Below are 16,055 nucleotides of genomic sequence, written 5' to 3' on the forward strand. Positions count from 1 at the left end.
CTATTTCACAGTTTCGCACATCTGCCAGCTTCCTACTCGAACCCCCTTTTCAGTATATCGATATATTTGTATGCTGAAGAGATGATCATATTACATTTCTTGTCGTCGTACATTCACATGTGACTAAAGAGGATTACTGCATTAAGAATATGTTCGTGGTCATAAAATATAATGGGGCCATTAAAGACATCTTATCAAGTTTTCGCAATGAGTTGCGAATTAAGTCGTGCAGATACTTTGATAGTTATTACCTAGCTCTTGCCTAATAGAAATTAATTGTTTGACCAACAAGCCAGTTATTAATTATTGCTAGGGTGAATTGTCATACCCACATTAAACTCGGATTATAGCCCTAGTGCATTAGGGACTCGTACTCCATTACCGAGAATAAGGGAATTTATGTGTGATATTCCTAGTGTATATTTAGCAATTAGGTAAATTAGGCACCTATAATTAGGTAATCATATTTCCCCCAATTTGATACGCACCAAATTTCTTAAAAAAGACTGTTCGGAATATTGTAAGTGGTTCATTTGAAATCCACAGTGGCACACAGAACGTTTAGAAAATTTCTGGATGCCGCCAGAGTAGAAAATTAAAAAAGGAACGTCTGAAATCGGGCGAGGAATGAAGCCATGGAAATAGCAATTTTGAGACCATGGTGCCATGAAGTTACCATTCCAGAAGTAGAGATGTAATTTATGGCGTTTGATCTGAAACATGGAGTAATAAAACACTTTCAATTTTCTTAATTATTTTTACTGATCGTTGAGAGAACTTTTGCGACTACTAGAAATCCTAAAGTAAGTCTATCATGCAGGTATTGATATTATTGCAAGTTGTAAGTATACGAAACGAAAGAATTTAGAGGAAAAATCAAGATTACTGGAAGGAGTCTGTGATTAAGAATGGTGGTTCACATAATCTTGTGAGGTATGATTCACAACTTACTGCAGTTGCTCCAAATGTCCACATTAATGAAATACTTGCACAATAATGGGAATAGGAACTGGAAAGGTGCCGAAAACAATATATACTTATTTCCCCTGATATAAGTTAACGGAGGAAAAATCCTTAAAAGAATCGTTTGTTCGAGATCCTATATACGGAAAAGATATGAATTTCCTGCGTTTTCACAATTGATAAATTGGAGAATAAATCTATCGAATTATTGGTCGTGTGTTTTCCACAAAATGAAAGTACCAGAGATTTATATCTTTGACCTGGATATAGAAGGGGCAGTGCCAAATATTGCTTTTTTGCTTTTAAAGGAGTTTAAACGGCCAATTCTTTCGATATCCCTTACAAAAGGAAGAAGATTTTGTAGTTATATAAGGATTCCAAAGGACCGGGATGACATATTTATGACCCTGTTATATAACGGATATTTGTAAAAGCGATTTTATATTATTGTATTCCGCAAATAGTGGATTTGAGTTTTACTTTTTATATAAAGCTTTGGTATTATTTTTATATAATCGTGAAACTGCTGAAACGTACCATATTATTAATTCTCGCAGGTAATTCACGAATGAAAATAAATTATTCTACATATCAAATTAATTTTCAGAATTAAATGCTATAACAATGGGTTATGTTGTGTATTTGCGCAGTTTTTAAAATTGCTGCTCATTGTTTTATTCGATAAAAAAATCAGTGGTGTTGCGGTTCGGAAAGAGACATTAGCCGTCAATATCCAGATCAAAGAAATAAATTTCTAGCGATTTTATCCAGGCAAACACATGGCCAATAATTTGAGGGATTTATTTTGCAATTTATCAATTGTAAAGGCTTTAGGGAACAAATATATTTTAGGATTTTTCAGGCGATTATTCCAATCCTTTCAGGCATTTTTGATTCTTCCAATTAGTTTCACTATTGCCGATGCGATTAGCAATAGCTATTAAGAAGGTATTGAACATGAACTCCAACTTAATCCAAGAAAAATATGTCTGAGGCTAATTTAAGGGACCCTAACGATCGTTTAATAAGTGCGAAGGTACTTAGGAGTTGTAAATTTCAGCTAATCTACTATTCCGAGACAATTTTCCTTTAGTGTCTTTCGTAAATTATTCCTATTCTGGAGGGAACGAAGCTGTTAAGTTTATTAGACTTCCGGCATTGTCGATTTCCTTTTATTGCGTGGTAGATAGTCTATTTCGGATAACGTTATTTGTTTATTGGCTTTTTAGCAAAATATTCGAAAAAGAAGTTTTGATATTAGCGGATGGAATTGGATAAATTTTCATTAACTGAATGTAAATGGGTATTGATGATTCAAAATTGAAAATAATATTCTAGACAACCTCTTCAAACTGAATACCTAACTGATATTTATATGAATAATAATTGTAAATTATTTCTATCAATTTAGAGTGGGATTTAACAAGTTTTTGCAGTCTTGCCAATTCAGTTAGTAGATAATGACTCTGGACTGGCAAATTGCAGTTGCGGTTAAATTAATAACAAATCGCTCTATTAATTTTAAGAGCACGCAATATTAACTTCCATTATAGTAAATCAGATTCGATACATGTTTTGATTCCGTTATGTTGTATATATCATTGACGGCACATTTATCAATTTTGAAAGTTATTTAGGTGGAAAATAACGTCCCGATAATTTAATTTTGCATTGATGATTAATAATGCGGCAGCAACACTAAAGCTACATCCATAACCTCTTAGCTCCGATGTAGCCCATCAACATTACTCCAGTTTATATGCATAAATCAGTATTTACAATTGAAAGGCACTTCTGAAATTGCTTCCGGTGTACTTAACTTTTTCGATGGCTCGTCAAGCAGGGTCATCAATAACCATCAATAACTCTAAGACAATCGGAATGCATCTCTATCACTTCTTTAAAGACAATTGAGTGAAAGAAGCTAATTAGCTTTGCTGGCGCAAAAAAGCATCTGCGGCAACGGAGACCAAAGCGGAAGAAAACGAAACGGTGCAGTCGTAATCGGAAAAAGGATTCACTCTATTGTGAAAATTGTATAATGGATTACAAAGCGCCATTTTGACCTCTCTGAAAACAAATAATAGAAAAGGGAGAAGGGTAGTTTATTTAAAAAAGTAGAAAATGACTAATGATTTACCGATAACTGTATGCGGGCCTAGTGACATCAATAGTTACTCACGGATACCGATGTAGGGTAAGTAAGTAAAAAAGTGTAACAAAAACATTTTTTTTTATTGAGCTTAAATAGCTCAAAAATCGATTTAATTCGTAGAGGAAATTTATTTCTATCCAAAAAGCTTAACTTACAACTTGGTTTTACTAGATTTTTTTCGGGCGACGGTTAAACCAACTGAATATTTGATGGCCAGTAATAATCAGGCCCCTTACGATAGCGTAACTTTCTAACAACTTGATCGGTTAGTTTTTTGTAATAATTGTTTTAATTGTTGTCGTAACTTAGAGAGCGACTATAATGGAAGATCCAGGTTCAGCTTAAAAGGCAAAGAAACAGATTCTCTTCCTCCGCATCAGAGAAGCGAAGAGCAGTGTGGGTTAGAATTTATGTGAGATATTTTAATAAACTTGCCTGAACTGAAGATGAACCATATATTAAGCGATTTAACAGCGCTTGGGTGAAAATTAGATGTATTCGAAGCTTCCGGTTCTGATAGTTAGGAACGGATTATGAAAAAATGTTAATTTACTGAAATACCGATTAAACCGATGACGTGGAGGTTACTTACAGCTTTGTTTATTTGGGCTCAAACGTCGAAGACAAGGAGTTACATGATGAAATGTACACAGTAGTGTTCATAGTAAGTTCACATGTTTAGTGAAAAACAAAATTTCGTGCTTTATTTAAGCACCTCGGCGAGGTGCGGATGGTGGTCTCTATGAGCTAGCTTGGAAAAAATATTTTTGACCGATTTGTGTTGCCCCAAAACCCTCTAGGAGCAGTTTAAAACCTGTAAATTAGAAACCGTAAAAAATTACAAAACTATAAAATTTGCTGAATGCCCTGTAGAACGAAAAAACGAAACTTTTGTATGGCTAAATTGCTCTATTTTCCCTACTCTCTGGCATCCTAAATTCATTTGTGCCATTGTTTCTAGGACGTCTTATAAGTTTGGTTTTTAATTTAAAGATCACATTCAATCTGCAAATACGTTCCAAAAATTTTGAAGATGAAATTTGGACAACCACATTTGTCTTCTGTCTGGATTGTGGGATATTGTTTATATTGATATTGATTAAAATTTAGAGCTAAACGGTGCCCGTGAGGACTGTTGAGGTGCTGGGGATATAGTTTCGGAACAACTGATATTAATTCTACCTATCGCGGTAAGGAATAGAGCGGAACATAACATGAGGTATTCCGAGGAATTTGTGGACATCGGGCGATTGCACCGTGGTTGAATCAATGTTTTGTTGTCGTGGTTATTGGCCAGTTCGTGAGTAATTTGTGAAGGATGCTCTAAATTGAGTTTTCATATTACACTATCAAATATTTTTGAAACTTCGACGTATTTGCCGACGGCAACGTGTGATTTGTACACTAAAAACCTTAACGAAAATTGTTTTGGAGTAATGTATAACGGGGCAAGGTGTTCAAATTATCCGGGCCTATTATGAAAATGGTCAATCAAGGAGAAGTGCACTCCATGCTTCGCTTAAATCGTTTGATGCGTAAATGGGTTCTTTTGAGAGGACAATTTGCAAGGTGGTCCAAAAATTGGAGCAAATCGCATAGATTGGCCAGAGCGATCATGTGATTTTTTTCTTTCTGGGCAGCTGAAGAGCGGAGTATACAAGAATAAACTGACCACCGTTGCAGAGCTGAAACGGGAGACCCGATGAAAAATAGCCGGCACAGAACCTGATTTGTGTCGCAGAGTAGTGGAAAAATTTCTCAAACGGATTGGGTCATGCCACATGAGCTGTGGCGGTTATTTGCACGATATCAACTTTCATACGTAATTGTAGTGAACCAACCTCGCAGAGCGACATTTTTTATACTGTTCGATATCTCCGCGTTCTCTTTAATACCGTTTTGTGGAAAACCAAATTGAATCCCCCTTAGCTCTAGGCAGGCATAGTGCACTCTGTTACCCCGCTTCCTTAATTCAGGCGCTTTTCAAGTAAAACTCGATCCTTCTTATCATCATAATAATCAGATGGAGCTAAACCGAGGAACAAACCTAAACTGTGACATTTGCTCTTACGATCCGGTTCACACATGTTCAAATTATTACATATGCCAGAAAGGATTTTTTTTTTCCCAGCGAAGTTAAAAGTTGACGTGTTTATCACCATGATGAGCAGAAGCGGCAACGTCAATACCGGACCCGCCCCCCTTTGCATTGCCGCTGCTCATGTTGCTTTGAATACGGAGTTTGAACTGAATCGAAATTAAGCTGTGGCGCAAAATCCGTATAAGATCTGCTGAGTTACACGTTCCTAGGTTCGTATACCTTTTTCACAAAAATCATCGAAGGAAACAATTCGAAAAGTAGATTTGCCGTAAAACAAATAAAACAGGTTGTATAAAAATCCAACGGAATCGATGAGACAAGGGCTGGAAGATTAAAGTCAACAGATTGAGTCTTTTGGGGAATTGGAGAGCGAAACGGAAATAACGATGCGTCGCAATGAATGCCTCACTATTTCACCGCTCGACCAAGATTTATTTTTCCCCGGCAGAGATTTTACACTAAGCGGGAAAAAATTACGTCAGGGAATTAAGCTCTTCTGAATATTTCCGATAACGGTGCCTTCCAGAGCCATTGTCGAGTCGTATTTATTTAAAATACGGCTGCTTTTGTCGGAAATACTATCAATTAACCATACGCTGATTTTAAAATTGCTACTGCCTCATTCAATTTAGCTCGATGGACAATAACACTCTCTCATTCAAATCGTGGTTTCGAGTATCAGAAAGTAAAAATACTGCAATCGCTTCGTTTTTGCCGTCCCGAATCGCATAAATAATGCACGCACCGTTGTAAAAACACGCTATGAAAAATTATTTTCGATATTGGGAAAACCTGTGAAAATGAGGTTTCGTAGATTAGAAACGAGCGCCATGCGTAATTGAAGTAAAATAAAGATTTAAAGGTAGTAAGGCAAAACAATGGCAAAATGAACATTTTTGGCACTGGACCCAGACTAGCAGAACGAAGCAACGACTCTGTGGGGGACGATTACGTCCACTTTCGAACAGGAAACCGTCAAGAATCGGCTCCTATGGGGACGACTGAGTTATTTTGACGCTGAAAACGGCAGGGAGAAAGAAAATTAAGAAAGAACTGCCGTCAAGATAATTTACTAATAGGTATTGAGCTAACTTGTTTAAGTTCGAAGCTCGTTAGGCCTAAAAAATCGGGGAAGTTCAGGTGTAAGGAATTGCCTAATTTCCTCTGAAATGTTTCTTAACGATTCTCTTCGACAAGTTATAAATTCCTAAGCTCGAGTAAGGAAATGTGGCATTATCATTGTTAACGTTTGGTTGGTATAATACGAGATGCCCACGCTGCACATACTTATGTATAATACTTTTTAAATCAAATATACAGGGTATCCCATTTGAAGCTATGATTGAAGATTTGTAAAAAACGGTACGTTATATGAAAAAAAGTTTCAAATAAAAGTTGTCCGGTAAAAAGGGGGACATGTTGTGAAGATAGTGATTTTAGCCAAAACGTCATTTTAAGGTCATTTCAAGGGCAACATTTTTTTTAATGGCAACCGCTTAATTTTTTACAGATCCTTATAGACCTTCAAAAAATCAATATCTTTTATTTGAACAATTTTTTATTAGACGTTTTGTTGCAGAGTTATTCTCGATTTTTGTTCGATTTTTGAGATGGCAGAAATAATTGCATTTTTTTTTCTAAAAAAATTTTACAATGCGTATCTTGTTTAAAACTCATAACAATTCTCCTTTGCTTGCCGAATTGCAGAAATTGGCTCGGTTTCCAAAATCAGTTCCACGGAGTCGTTGATGTAAAGAAATGTGGCCACGACGATATTTATTCAAAATTCTTTGGACACTTGTCTTTGATATTCGTTTATCAACAGCAATTTGACGACAACTTACGTGAGGATTGAAGGTAACTGCTGCAAGAACTGCCATTTGATTGCCTTCATGTGTTGCACTTCGGGAGTGATTACTTTTTTTTGTTTCCAACATTTTAGTTTCTTTAAAAATTTTAATGACACCGTTGAAAGTCGTCCAACAGAGAATTCTTTCGTCCTGAAATCTTCCAGCATAAAGTTCTACTGCCCGACTAAGATTTCTTCCAGTTTCTCCATAAATAAAAACTATTTTAAATTTTCCATCTAAAGTGTAGCGATCCATTAGAATTATTGGATTTTAAAATGAAAAGAATAATTTTTGAATAATTTAACACAAAACAATTAGATTGATTGTCGAAACAAGAATATCGATTTCCTGTAGATCTTATTGTAAGGCAGACTCTAACAAGAGGAAATTTAAGATTTTTTTTTTTTAATAGAAATATTTGTTTTTTTAATTAGATAGAAGGAGTGTTGTGAGTTCTACACAGAATATGCATTGCAAAACCTTTTTATAAAAACGAATGCAATAATTTCAACTATCTCAAAAACTGAACACAAATCAAGGATAACTCTGCAACAAAACGTCTAATACAAAAATCGTTTAAATAAAAGATATTCATCTTTTGAAGGTCTACTACAAGGATTTGTAAAAGAAATAAAGGGTTTCCATTTGAAAAAAGAAGTTGCCCTTGCAATTACTCTAAAACGACGTTTTGGCTAAAAGTCACTATCTTCATGACATGTTCTCTTTACCAGACATCTTTTATTTGAAATATTTTTCCAGACAACGTACCTTTTTCGAGTAATCTTCAATCATAGCTTTAAATGGGATATGGTGTATAAGGAAATTAATAATTCATTAATTTACCAGCGAAAATTTAGATGGCTCAATTTTAATTAGCGGAAGCAGCATTGGTGAAATCCGAAATCTCATTTGCAACCATCAATACATTTCATCACAATTTATTTATTAGAGTGTCATTTAGATGGGTAGGAAGAGGCAAAACTAATTAGTGCCTGCCGATACCAAAGATAATTCACTCTTATGCATGAAAATCGACGGGAAAAAATTCGAAATACGAATCCTCGAAAAGTGTCGGAAATACCTGCTTTTCTGACTGCTTTTTTGAGCATAGGTGCACTCTCAAAATCACGAATATGGGCCCTAAAGTATCGTCGAATGTAAAAAACTAAAGGGGTTAACCCTGACTGCGCCAGTTCAGACCGATTTTTTACGAAATATATTCTTCAAAGCACCTTAGTTATGACTTGCAGACGTTTACAAACGATATTAATAGCCTATTGTTATGAGAAATTGATCCAATTATCTATAAAAAAGAGTCGACCTAAATATCGATTTGATGTAAGTAGTTTGTAGGTTGATAAATGTTCTGTGTTAAATGTACATTCTTTCGAATGTATAGCAATTTCATAATTGATTTTTTGTTGACTATTGTTTGCAGAGTTTCCCCTTCAAATAAGCAGTGAAAGAAATGAATTTTTGTCACAGAGGAGCTACACAATATATGTACAGTCTAAAGAATAAAAAGTGCGAAAATATGTAAATGAATGAAAATGAAATTAGGGGAACATTTCACACTCCAACATTTTCCATTCGCAGTCATCTCTAAATTTAGGTGTAAAATATTTAGAGCATTTTTTAACGCGTGAGGGCTAAAATAATGTTTTTTCCAAGCGGTCTTAAAGTAGTCCAAAACATGCAAAGTGCTATTTTTATGCCTAGGAGCAAAAGAAGCATTATGAATTCTTCGCAGATGTTGTGCTGACGTGGGACTTCTACGAGCAGAATTTCAATTTTCTATTAAGTATCAGAAGCGAGTGATCTCCCAACACAGTTTTGATCACAAACAATATCTGTGCAACCAAAAATTCCATTACAAAACTCATGCAATGGCGATGGTATTAATAATTCTAATTCTCATTGATATACAGTGTGGCAAGTTTAACACGAACAAATTCGGTATCTACATGGCATTTGATTTTTAGTAAAATTGCTTTAATAACGTCAATTTTTATTTCACTCGATACACTTTTAGTAGTTTTCCGATGCTACAAATATCAAACTCTTAGCTAACGTGACAGTTACCATTAAAAGTTTAAATGGAAAGGGGGTCCAAGTGATACATCCTGTTAAAGATCTTTTCAACCTGATTTTATGTGACATAATACTTTTCGTCACAGAGCAAAGTAATAATAAAAACAAATTACTTTTATACTTATAAATGTTGTTTATTTACTTGTACTTTTTATACGAAATATTTCTGAAATACAAGAATAATCTGAGTATTTCTTCAGTAAAAAATTTCGCTCATTTCGTTTAATAGAGAAAGTACTCCACGTAAGTTATGAAATTACGAATAATGTCTTACTTGACTGAATTTGGAATAAAACGAGGTTGTTCAATTATTTAGACAAAAGGATCCTGATTTGCCACCTATTAATCAAGGGACGGAAACTAAAATAGAAAAAAAGTTGAAAGATTATGTTCATGTGAGAAATACCCCAAGGAACAGACCGCAAAAAATTGATGACGATACAGAAATTAACGCACTTTTGCCATTAAAAGAAAACACAATTACACCAGCCCGGTAGATAGCTCGTGAAAATTTAATTAATAAAATATCCATTTTTCAAAATATTGAAATATTCGAATATTGATCCTTACAAAAAGGCAAATATATTAAAAATTGCTCGAAAATGATAGAGATCAACGAACTGAATTTTGCGGAAGGATTGTGAATGCTGTTCTGCAATTAGAAATATCTATGAAATGAATTTTGTTTACTGGCGAGGCAAGTTTTACGTTAAATTGACATGTCAATAAATAAAATTGTCGATATTGGTTTGCAGTGAATTTTCATTGGACGAGAGAAGGTTGCACGCAGTACCTTGCAAAATCAAATTTTGGGGCGTGTATCATAGGAAATCGAATATTAGCATCGACATTTTTCGATGAAAATTAAAACGTCAACGATATTTACAATTTCTTGAAGACAGGACCTAAATTATCTCATTTGTTTCCTAATGAAGTAAATCCAGACATGCCGGACGAACGGATTTGGTTATAATAAGATGGACCACCACCACATTTTGCTTGGAACGTTCGCTAATACTTAGATGGAACTTTTCCAAATCGATAGATAGTAAAGAAGGCTCAATAGGATGGCCACGAAGACTGCCCGATCTCACCTCTCTCGATTTCTCGTCATGGAGATACGTGATAAATGATAGGTGTACAATACGAAATCACATGCTATCGAGAAACTCAAAAAATGTATAAGACAAGAAATTCGTCAAACCATTCCCAACACTTTAGAACATGTGAGAGATGAGTTTTATCACCGTTCAGGGCTTTGCCAAGAAGTCATCGGTGAGCATTTCCAACAGTTGTTAAGTTGAAGGGACTAATAATTCGACTGGTTAAAATTTTGTTTATTTTTAGTATTATTTTGCTCTATGATGAAAACTAATATGTCGGATAAAGTGGGGTTGAAAAGATCTTTAAAATGACGCACCCCTTCAACCCCCTTGTCATTTAAACTTTTAAGGGTAGCCATCACCCTAGGTAAGGGGCTGACAGTTCTCGCATCAGAATGCTACCACGAAGTGTATCGGGTAAAATGAAAGTGGACGTGTTTAAGCAATTTTGCTGAAAACCGAATGCCATGTAGATACCGAATTTATTCCAGTTAAAGTTACCACACTGTATGTAACATGTTAAAGAAAAAAAGTGTATGTTACTCGGGGTGAAAGGTCTTTGTTGTACTTTGCCCAGTCGCTCGGCTTCGCTTCGGCCTTCAATCTCTCGGATAAACACAAAAAGGCCCATTTTTATTTCTAGTAACATGATTTACTATCTCTTTGAACCTGCCTGCGGATGGCGTTAAAAAAAAGCATTTATCCTGACATGCTGTTTACAAGCAATTATATAATGCTAAAGAGTTATTTATTCAAATGTTGACTACCATGATACATAACTATAAATCTTAATACCCTGTTTAGCACCTTCCCCATAATCTGTCTCACCCTTGTTATATGAAATTTACGCATGTAAATCTGTCCTTTTGAATGTCGCACAAAACCGTAAGACCCGATAAATTAACATTATCATGCATTTGATTTATTATCCGTAGTCGATGTTTGATATTGAAATTTAGAGCGTTGTTTTCATTTTTTTCTTGATAGTTTGCAGGCATTCGGGGATACTTCAACAACTAGAAACAAAAGCCACTATGCCAAATTTATATCAGACATGCAATGCATATCGAAAAAATAAATTGCCTCGCCAGCCAACCAATTCCTCCGGTTAGAGATGTTTTATCTTTTGGGCTGGTGCGTGAATCCCATTTCCGACGATGCTTTACGTAAAAAAGCCATCCCATTTTCATATATTTGCCTTTTATTCGATGCATTCTTGGTGTATAGAAATTTGTCATGAGCTTAAAGCCCCCAGATGCCTAAATCAGATCTCGGAGGATCGCTTAATAAATTATTTATGAGCTGAAACAGATAGTTTAAAACTTAAATCGAAGATTGCGCCCTAATAGGCTAAACCAAGAGGGGTACGTTTAATTTGTTTGCTTTCTCGTTGTATTCGCGCAGGGAACAGATCCTTCTAAATTTATCTATAACGATTAATTCCCCTAAAATGATTTTGAGAACAACAACTGCAGAGGCAATTTAAAGTTAGTTGTTTTAAAGAAAGGTGTATCATACATCATCAGGTTTAGGGTGGCGTCAGTAATCTGATTGAGAATTATTATTTCCAAAAATAAATCCAAGCCATGTTTTTATTATAGAGAAATGATAAGAATATACAACGATATAGAAACATTCATTAACGCCCGAAAAACCGTAGGGATGAAAATTATAAAGCCTTTGAGTTAAGTAGGATTTGCGGCTTAGAGTTTCTTCTTCGTAATTTTAGAAGTTTTATACCTCAGACAGCGGGGATGCGGAAGTTTTTACTAAGTAGCTTCAAGGTTTCGAAAATATTATGAAGTTTAGTGCATGGTGGTAAAGAATATACACTTAATCATAGTATCATGGTACTATTTCTTTATAATGAAATGACTTTTTAAGTCTTAAATTCGTCCTAAATATTTATGACGGATGCTTTTAAAACATATTTACATACTTAATATACAGGGTGATTCAATTCTGGTCCAATGATGGGTTACTTTTGTTACATGCCAAACTCTTCGGGTTGGGGGGGTCGGATAAATTAACTTAAGTCGTGAAGATTGAGGGCAAACTAACATTTGAAAATGGCGTTTCCAAATTTCATTTTGTCGGAATTGGCTGATCCGAAATCACATGTTCGATAGGCATTCTTTCATTGCCTACACGCTGAAGTTCCTAATAAAGCTTTCCCCTTTAGTGTCTGAGGCTTTGACCTCAACATAAATTTCGTAAATACCCACCTGGATTTTATTATAATATAAAAAATTATTGTTCGTTGTTTATTGCATTATTCGTTGCCCTAACGATTCGAGGGTTTAGGAAATTAGGTAGTTATTGCTGTAAATAATGAAATGATTGAATACGTCTTAGCTTTAGGAATTGCTACATAGCTCAGGCGACTTGCCATGGCTTATTTACAACATAACAAGGGAAAGTAAACGCAGCGTTACTTCATATATATTTAGAGTACAGAACGTAATCTCCATGTTTTATTCGGGATATTCATTTCTCGCTCTTTTTCGCGGGTTATCTTATAAAAGTCGAAATTCCGGTAGGAAGTTGTACTTTTTACCAAGGGTCCTTAACTTTTTCCAGATCTTTTATAACACACTGGAAATTTCATTTCTTGGAACTCTTTTCTGGTATCAAATATATTACCACTGTTGAAAATGAGGCTTTAACTTAATATTTCACGTTTAATGAAAATCGAAATTTTAATGAGAATCAGTAAAGAGGATTCGACAATTTCAAAAGGTTTTTCAGACGGTTTGTAGCTTCACGGATTGGGGTTGTTAGACCAAAATAATCAATGAACACATTTTCTTGTCGCATGGATTTAAAGAAATAAGCTGACTGACTATTTTTCCAATCGCAATGGGTCTTTGTAAACTTGTATTCAATGTTCACAATAGACCGAATGCTTTTACTGATTACTACTGCACTGCTTCCGTTCATTGGCTCTGGTTTTAGTTGCCAATAGTTTTTCAAGAAGTCCGGCTAATTGAGGCTTTTCATTTGTGACAATGATTTAGATTTAGATGCAGCACAGAAAAGAGTTATCTAATGTTACTTGACTTTAATTTAAGACTTAACACCCACATGTTGGAGCACTAAGTTGCGAACGTCTTTCGTTGAATGTTTTTACTTATCTCCATGCATTTCATTGATTAATCCAAAAATATGGACATCTGTTAAATAGGCCAGCTACTTGTTATCAAGGCGGAGATTATTCGAAATCGGCCTGAGGATTTCTGGCTTTCACCGAATGCCAACGTGTTAGACGATCTCATCCTTTCTTATTCGAGTGAAGCGAACAAGAAACCGAGTGAAGTTGAATTACGACGGTTTGAAGATCGATGTATAAAATATCTCCTCTAAAGAATTATTGTTTTATGGTAAAGCAAAGTTAATTACACTATGGGGGTTTGATTGTCACTATCAGCAATGGCAGCAGGCGAAAATGGCAATACGGAGTTAATCACGCTTTTGCTTCGTTCCAGGTTATAAAAAGTTACTTCACAGCTAGGTCTTTTGAGGCTCAACTTCTAGAAATCTGCATTTAATCTCCGAGTGTCCATACTGGACATACCGCAGCAATATCGTACTTACCCAGTCTACAATCTCCCCGAAAGGTTGTAATCACCACTAGTCTAGCCTTTATGGTTGAGGAAAGATCATGACGTAAATATAAACGATCTGAAGTCATATCTCTATACTTTACTCCACCCTTTATCACTTTCCTCCTACTCATGTTGGAATGTGTATAGATAAATGTTTTGAGACGTGCGCGTTCGTACGTTGAAGTACACGGGCGACATTTTGAAAAATAACTGCGTCATTTTTTCTATAATTTTTCCCATATTCCTTGAGGATCGCCCTGCAAGGTGCTGCAGAGTCGATCTGCCATTTGAGGCTCATCCTATATATGTTGCTCTACAGTGTGGTCCCCTTAAAAGTCGGACACCACCTCATAGGGCTGTTCTTCGTCTAAGTGAGCCACACAGTATACGGTTAGAGTCCACAACTAAAAATATTAAAATTCAGAGCAAAACCCTTAAAATCCTAGTCTCACGGTTGGTCGGTTCCATAACTCACCACCAGCTAACAAGAACGATATTTTTTCATTGTTAAAACAAGAATCTATGGTTCTACCCAACAATATAACGTTTAGATCGGAAAAGCACGTGGTTTCAGTGATTCTGCGCTGCTTTGGTTGTATTGCGGAGTCCCGGATTTTCGTCAGAATATTCGTGCATGCCGGAAGGTTCGGCACGTGCAACTCCGGGGGTCCGGTTCGCTCTCGCGATGTTCCCCGATAAGTTCGTGATGTTGGGCAGCAAGTTTTTTCTGATTTTTGGACTTATGACTCTTAGTTGTGGTAGTTATATTGGTGTTCATGGTAAGTTTGAGCCGTACGAGTGCGATCTATTTTCGATTCCTTTAAAAAATGTTGTTGAAATATAAATATTTATTTATTATAGAACAAAGGCACAATGCTCTTAAAATGGAGGGGGAAAATTGAATTTCAAACACGTAGCTGCATTACATAATGCATTTGGTTAAAATCTCTCTGGGAAGAAAAATAACCAATGTGATACTGGTTACACACATGCATGAAAATATGTTATTGACCGATAAGAATTATATGTATATTAATAGCTCGTTTTAATGAACGTGCATAAAACAACGTAAAAACGTCTGATCGAATTTTATTTAACGTTTTCAGCACTAAACATTGTTCGGCGTGTATGAATTATTACGATGTTGAAAATGATAATCACGAGTCGAATAAGGGTTTCCCGTAATATCAAGGATGCAATATTTTCCCAACTTTAATTGCCTTTTCCAAGAAAGATATAAAAATATTTACCAAGATTGGGATTAAATGTTGGTGGCCCCGAAGAGTTTTGGTAAATACTCCTTGTAGCTTACAGCCATCACGGCTTATGAGGTCATTTTGCTATGTAGAAAAATGCATTTCACTTAGCATAGCTGTTGTAAAAATACGTATTTAAAATATGAACATAGCAAAGATATCGTCTGCGAGAAATAATACTAAATTAACAGTATATTTTTAATTCTTAAGTGTATGAGAATGTCGGCATGTAAATGTGTAATGTAGAAGATTGCATGTCGTAGGTAGATGCATATATTGCCAAACTGCTTTACGAGTCACCGTTCTCATATATATGTATTTCTTTCCAGGACTGAGCCAGGAAGTAGTATTTCTAGATGTATGTTTTATTTGAGTTTTCACACGTTTGAAGGATATTTTTAATTAGTTATGGAAAGAAATACATAAAAACCTTTATTTGTTGTTAACGCTGTCATGTGCAGGAAGTTGTACAAAAGACTGATAAGGAACATGAGAGCAGAAAAAGGCATCGTGCAGAAAAGGGTAGTTTAGATATACACTTTCATTCAACCTGTAGATTAGTTGTGCATGTATGGACAGTCTTTTCTTAATGGGGCAAACTTCACTCACAATTGAGTACTTAACACGTACGAACTTAATTTTTTACTTTTTTTTTTTTGAACAGTACTTTTTTGTGGCATCTGCAAGTCTGGTCTTAGTGTTCCAAAACATTGTCGAGTATCATTTGATATAGTTTCTAATGGCGTAATTGAGCTGTTTGTTGAAATAGTTTATGTGTTGCTCGTCTTAGAAGATGGTCTTAAACCTAAAATATCTAGCGCTGCATAGATGTTTGATTATTGGAATTATGAACTAATTAATTCCTGACGTGTTAATAATCTCACAAAATATGACCAGTGGTCATAGATGTGCCGCTCTTACATTGTGTTTG

General features: G+C 35.3%; 1 protein-coding gene and 1 long non-coding RNA gene across 5 annotated transcripts in view; one reads left to right on the top strand and one right to left on the bottom strand.

Moving 5' to 3' along the window:
- The window catches only part of LOC136350332 (uncharacterized), a 98,583-nt gene that overhangs the window by 20,587 nt on the left and 61,941 nt on the right, over nt 1-16,055 (bottom strand). The window lies entirely within an intron of this gene.
- Nucleotides 14,512-16,055, top strand: part of LOC136350322 (neurotrimin-like) — an 85,883-nt gene continuing 84,339 nt past the window's right edge. For all 3 annotated transcript variants that reach the window (XM_066301879.1, XM_066301883.1, XM_066301880.1), the window contains exon 1: nt 14,512-14,647. In XM_066301879.1, the coding sequence (XP_066157976.1) occupies nt 14,554-14,647 (94 nt within the window). In that variant the 5' untranslated portion in view covers nt 14,512-14,553. The remainder of the gene's footprint in view (nt 14,648-16,055) is intronic.

The sequence above is a fragment of the Euwallacea fornicatus genome, chromosome 3, assembly GCF_040115645.1.
Source record: "Euwallacea fornicatus isolate EFF26 chromosome 3, ASM4011564v1, whole genome shotgun sequence".
Lineage (NCBI taxonomy): Eukaryota > Metazoa > Arthropoda > Insecta > Coleoptera > Curculionidae > Euwallacea > Euwallacea fornicatus.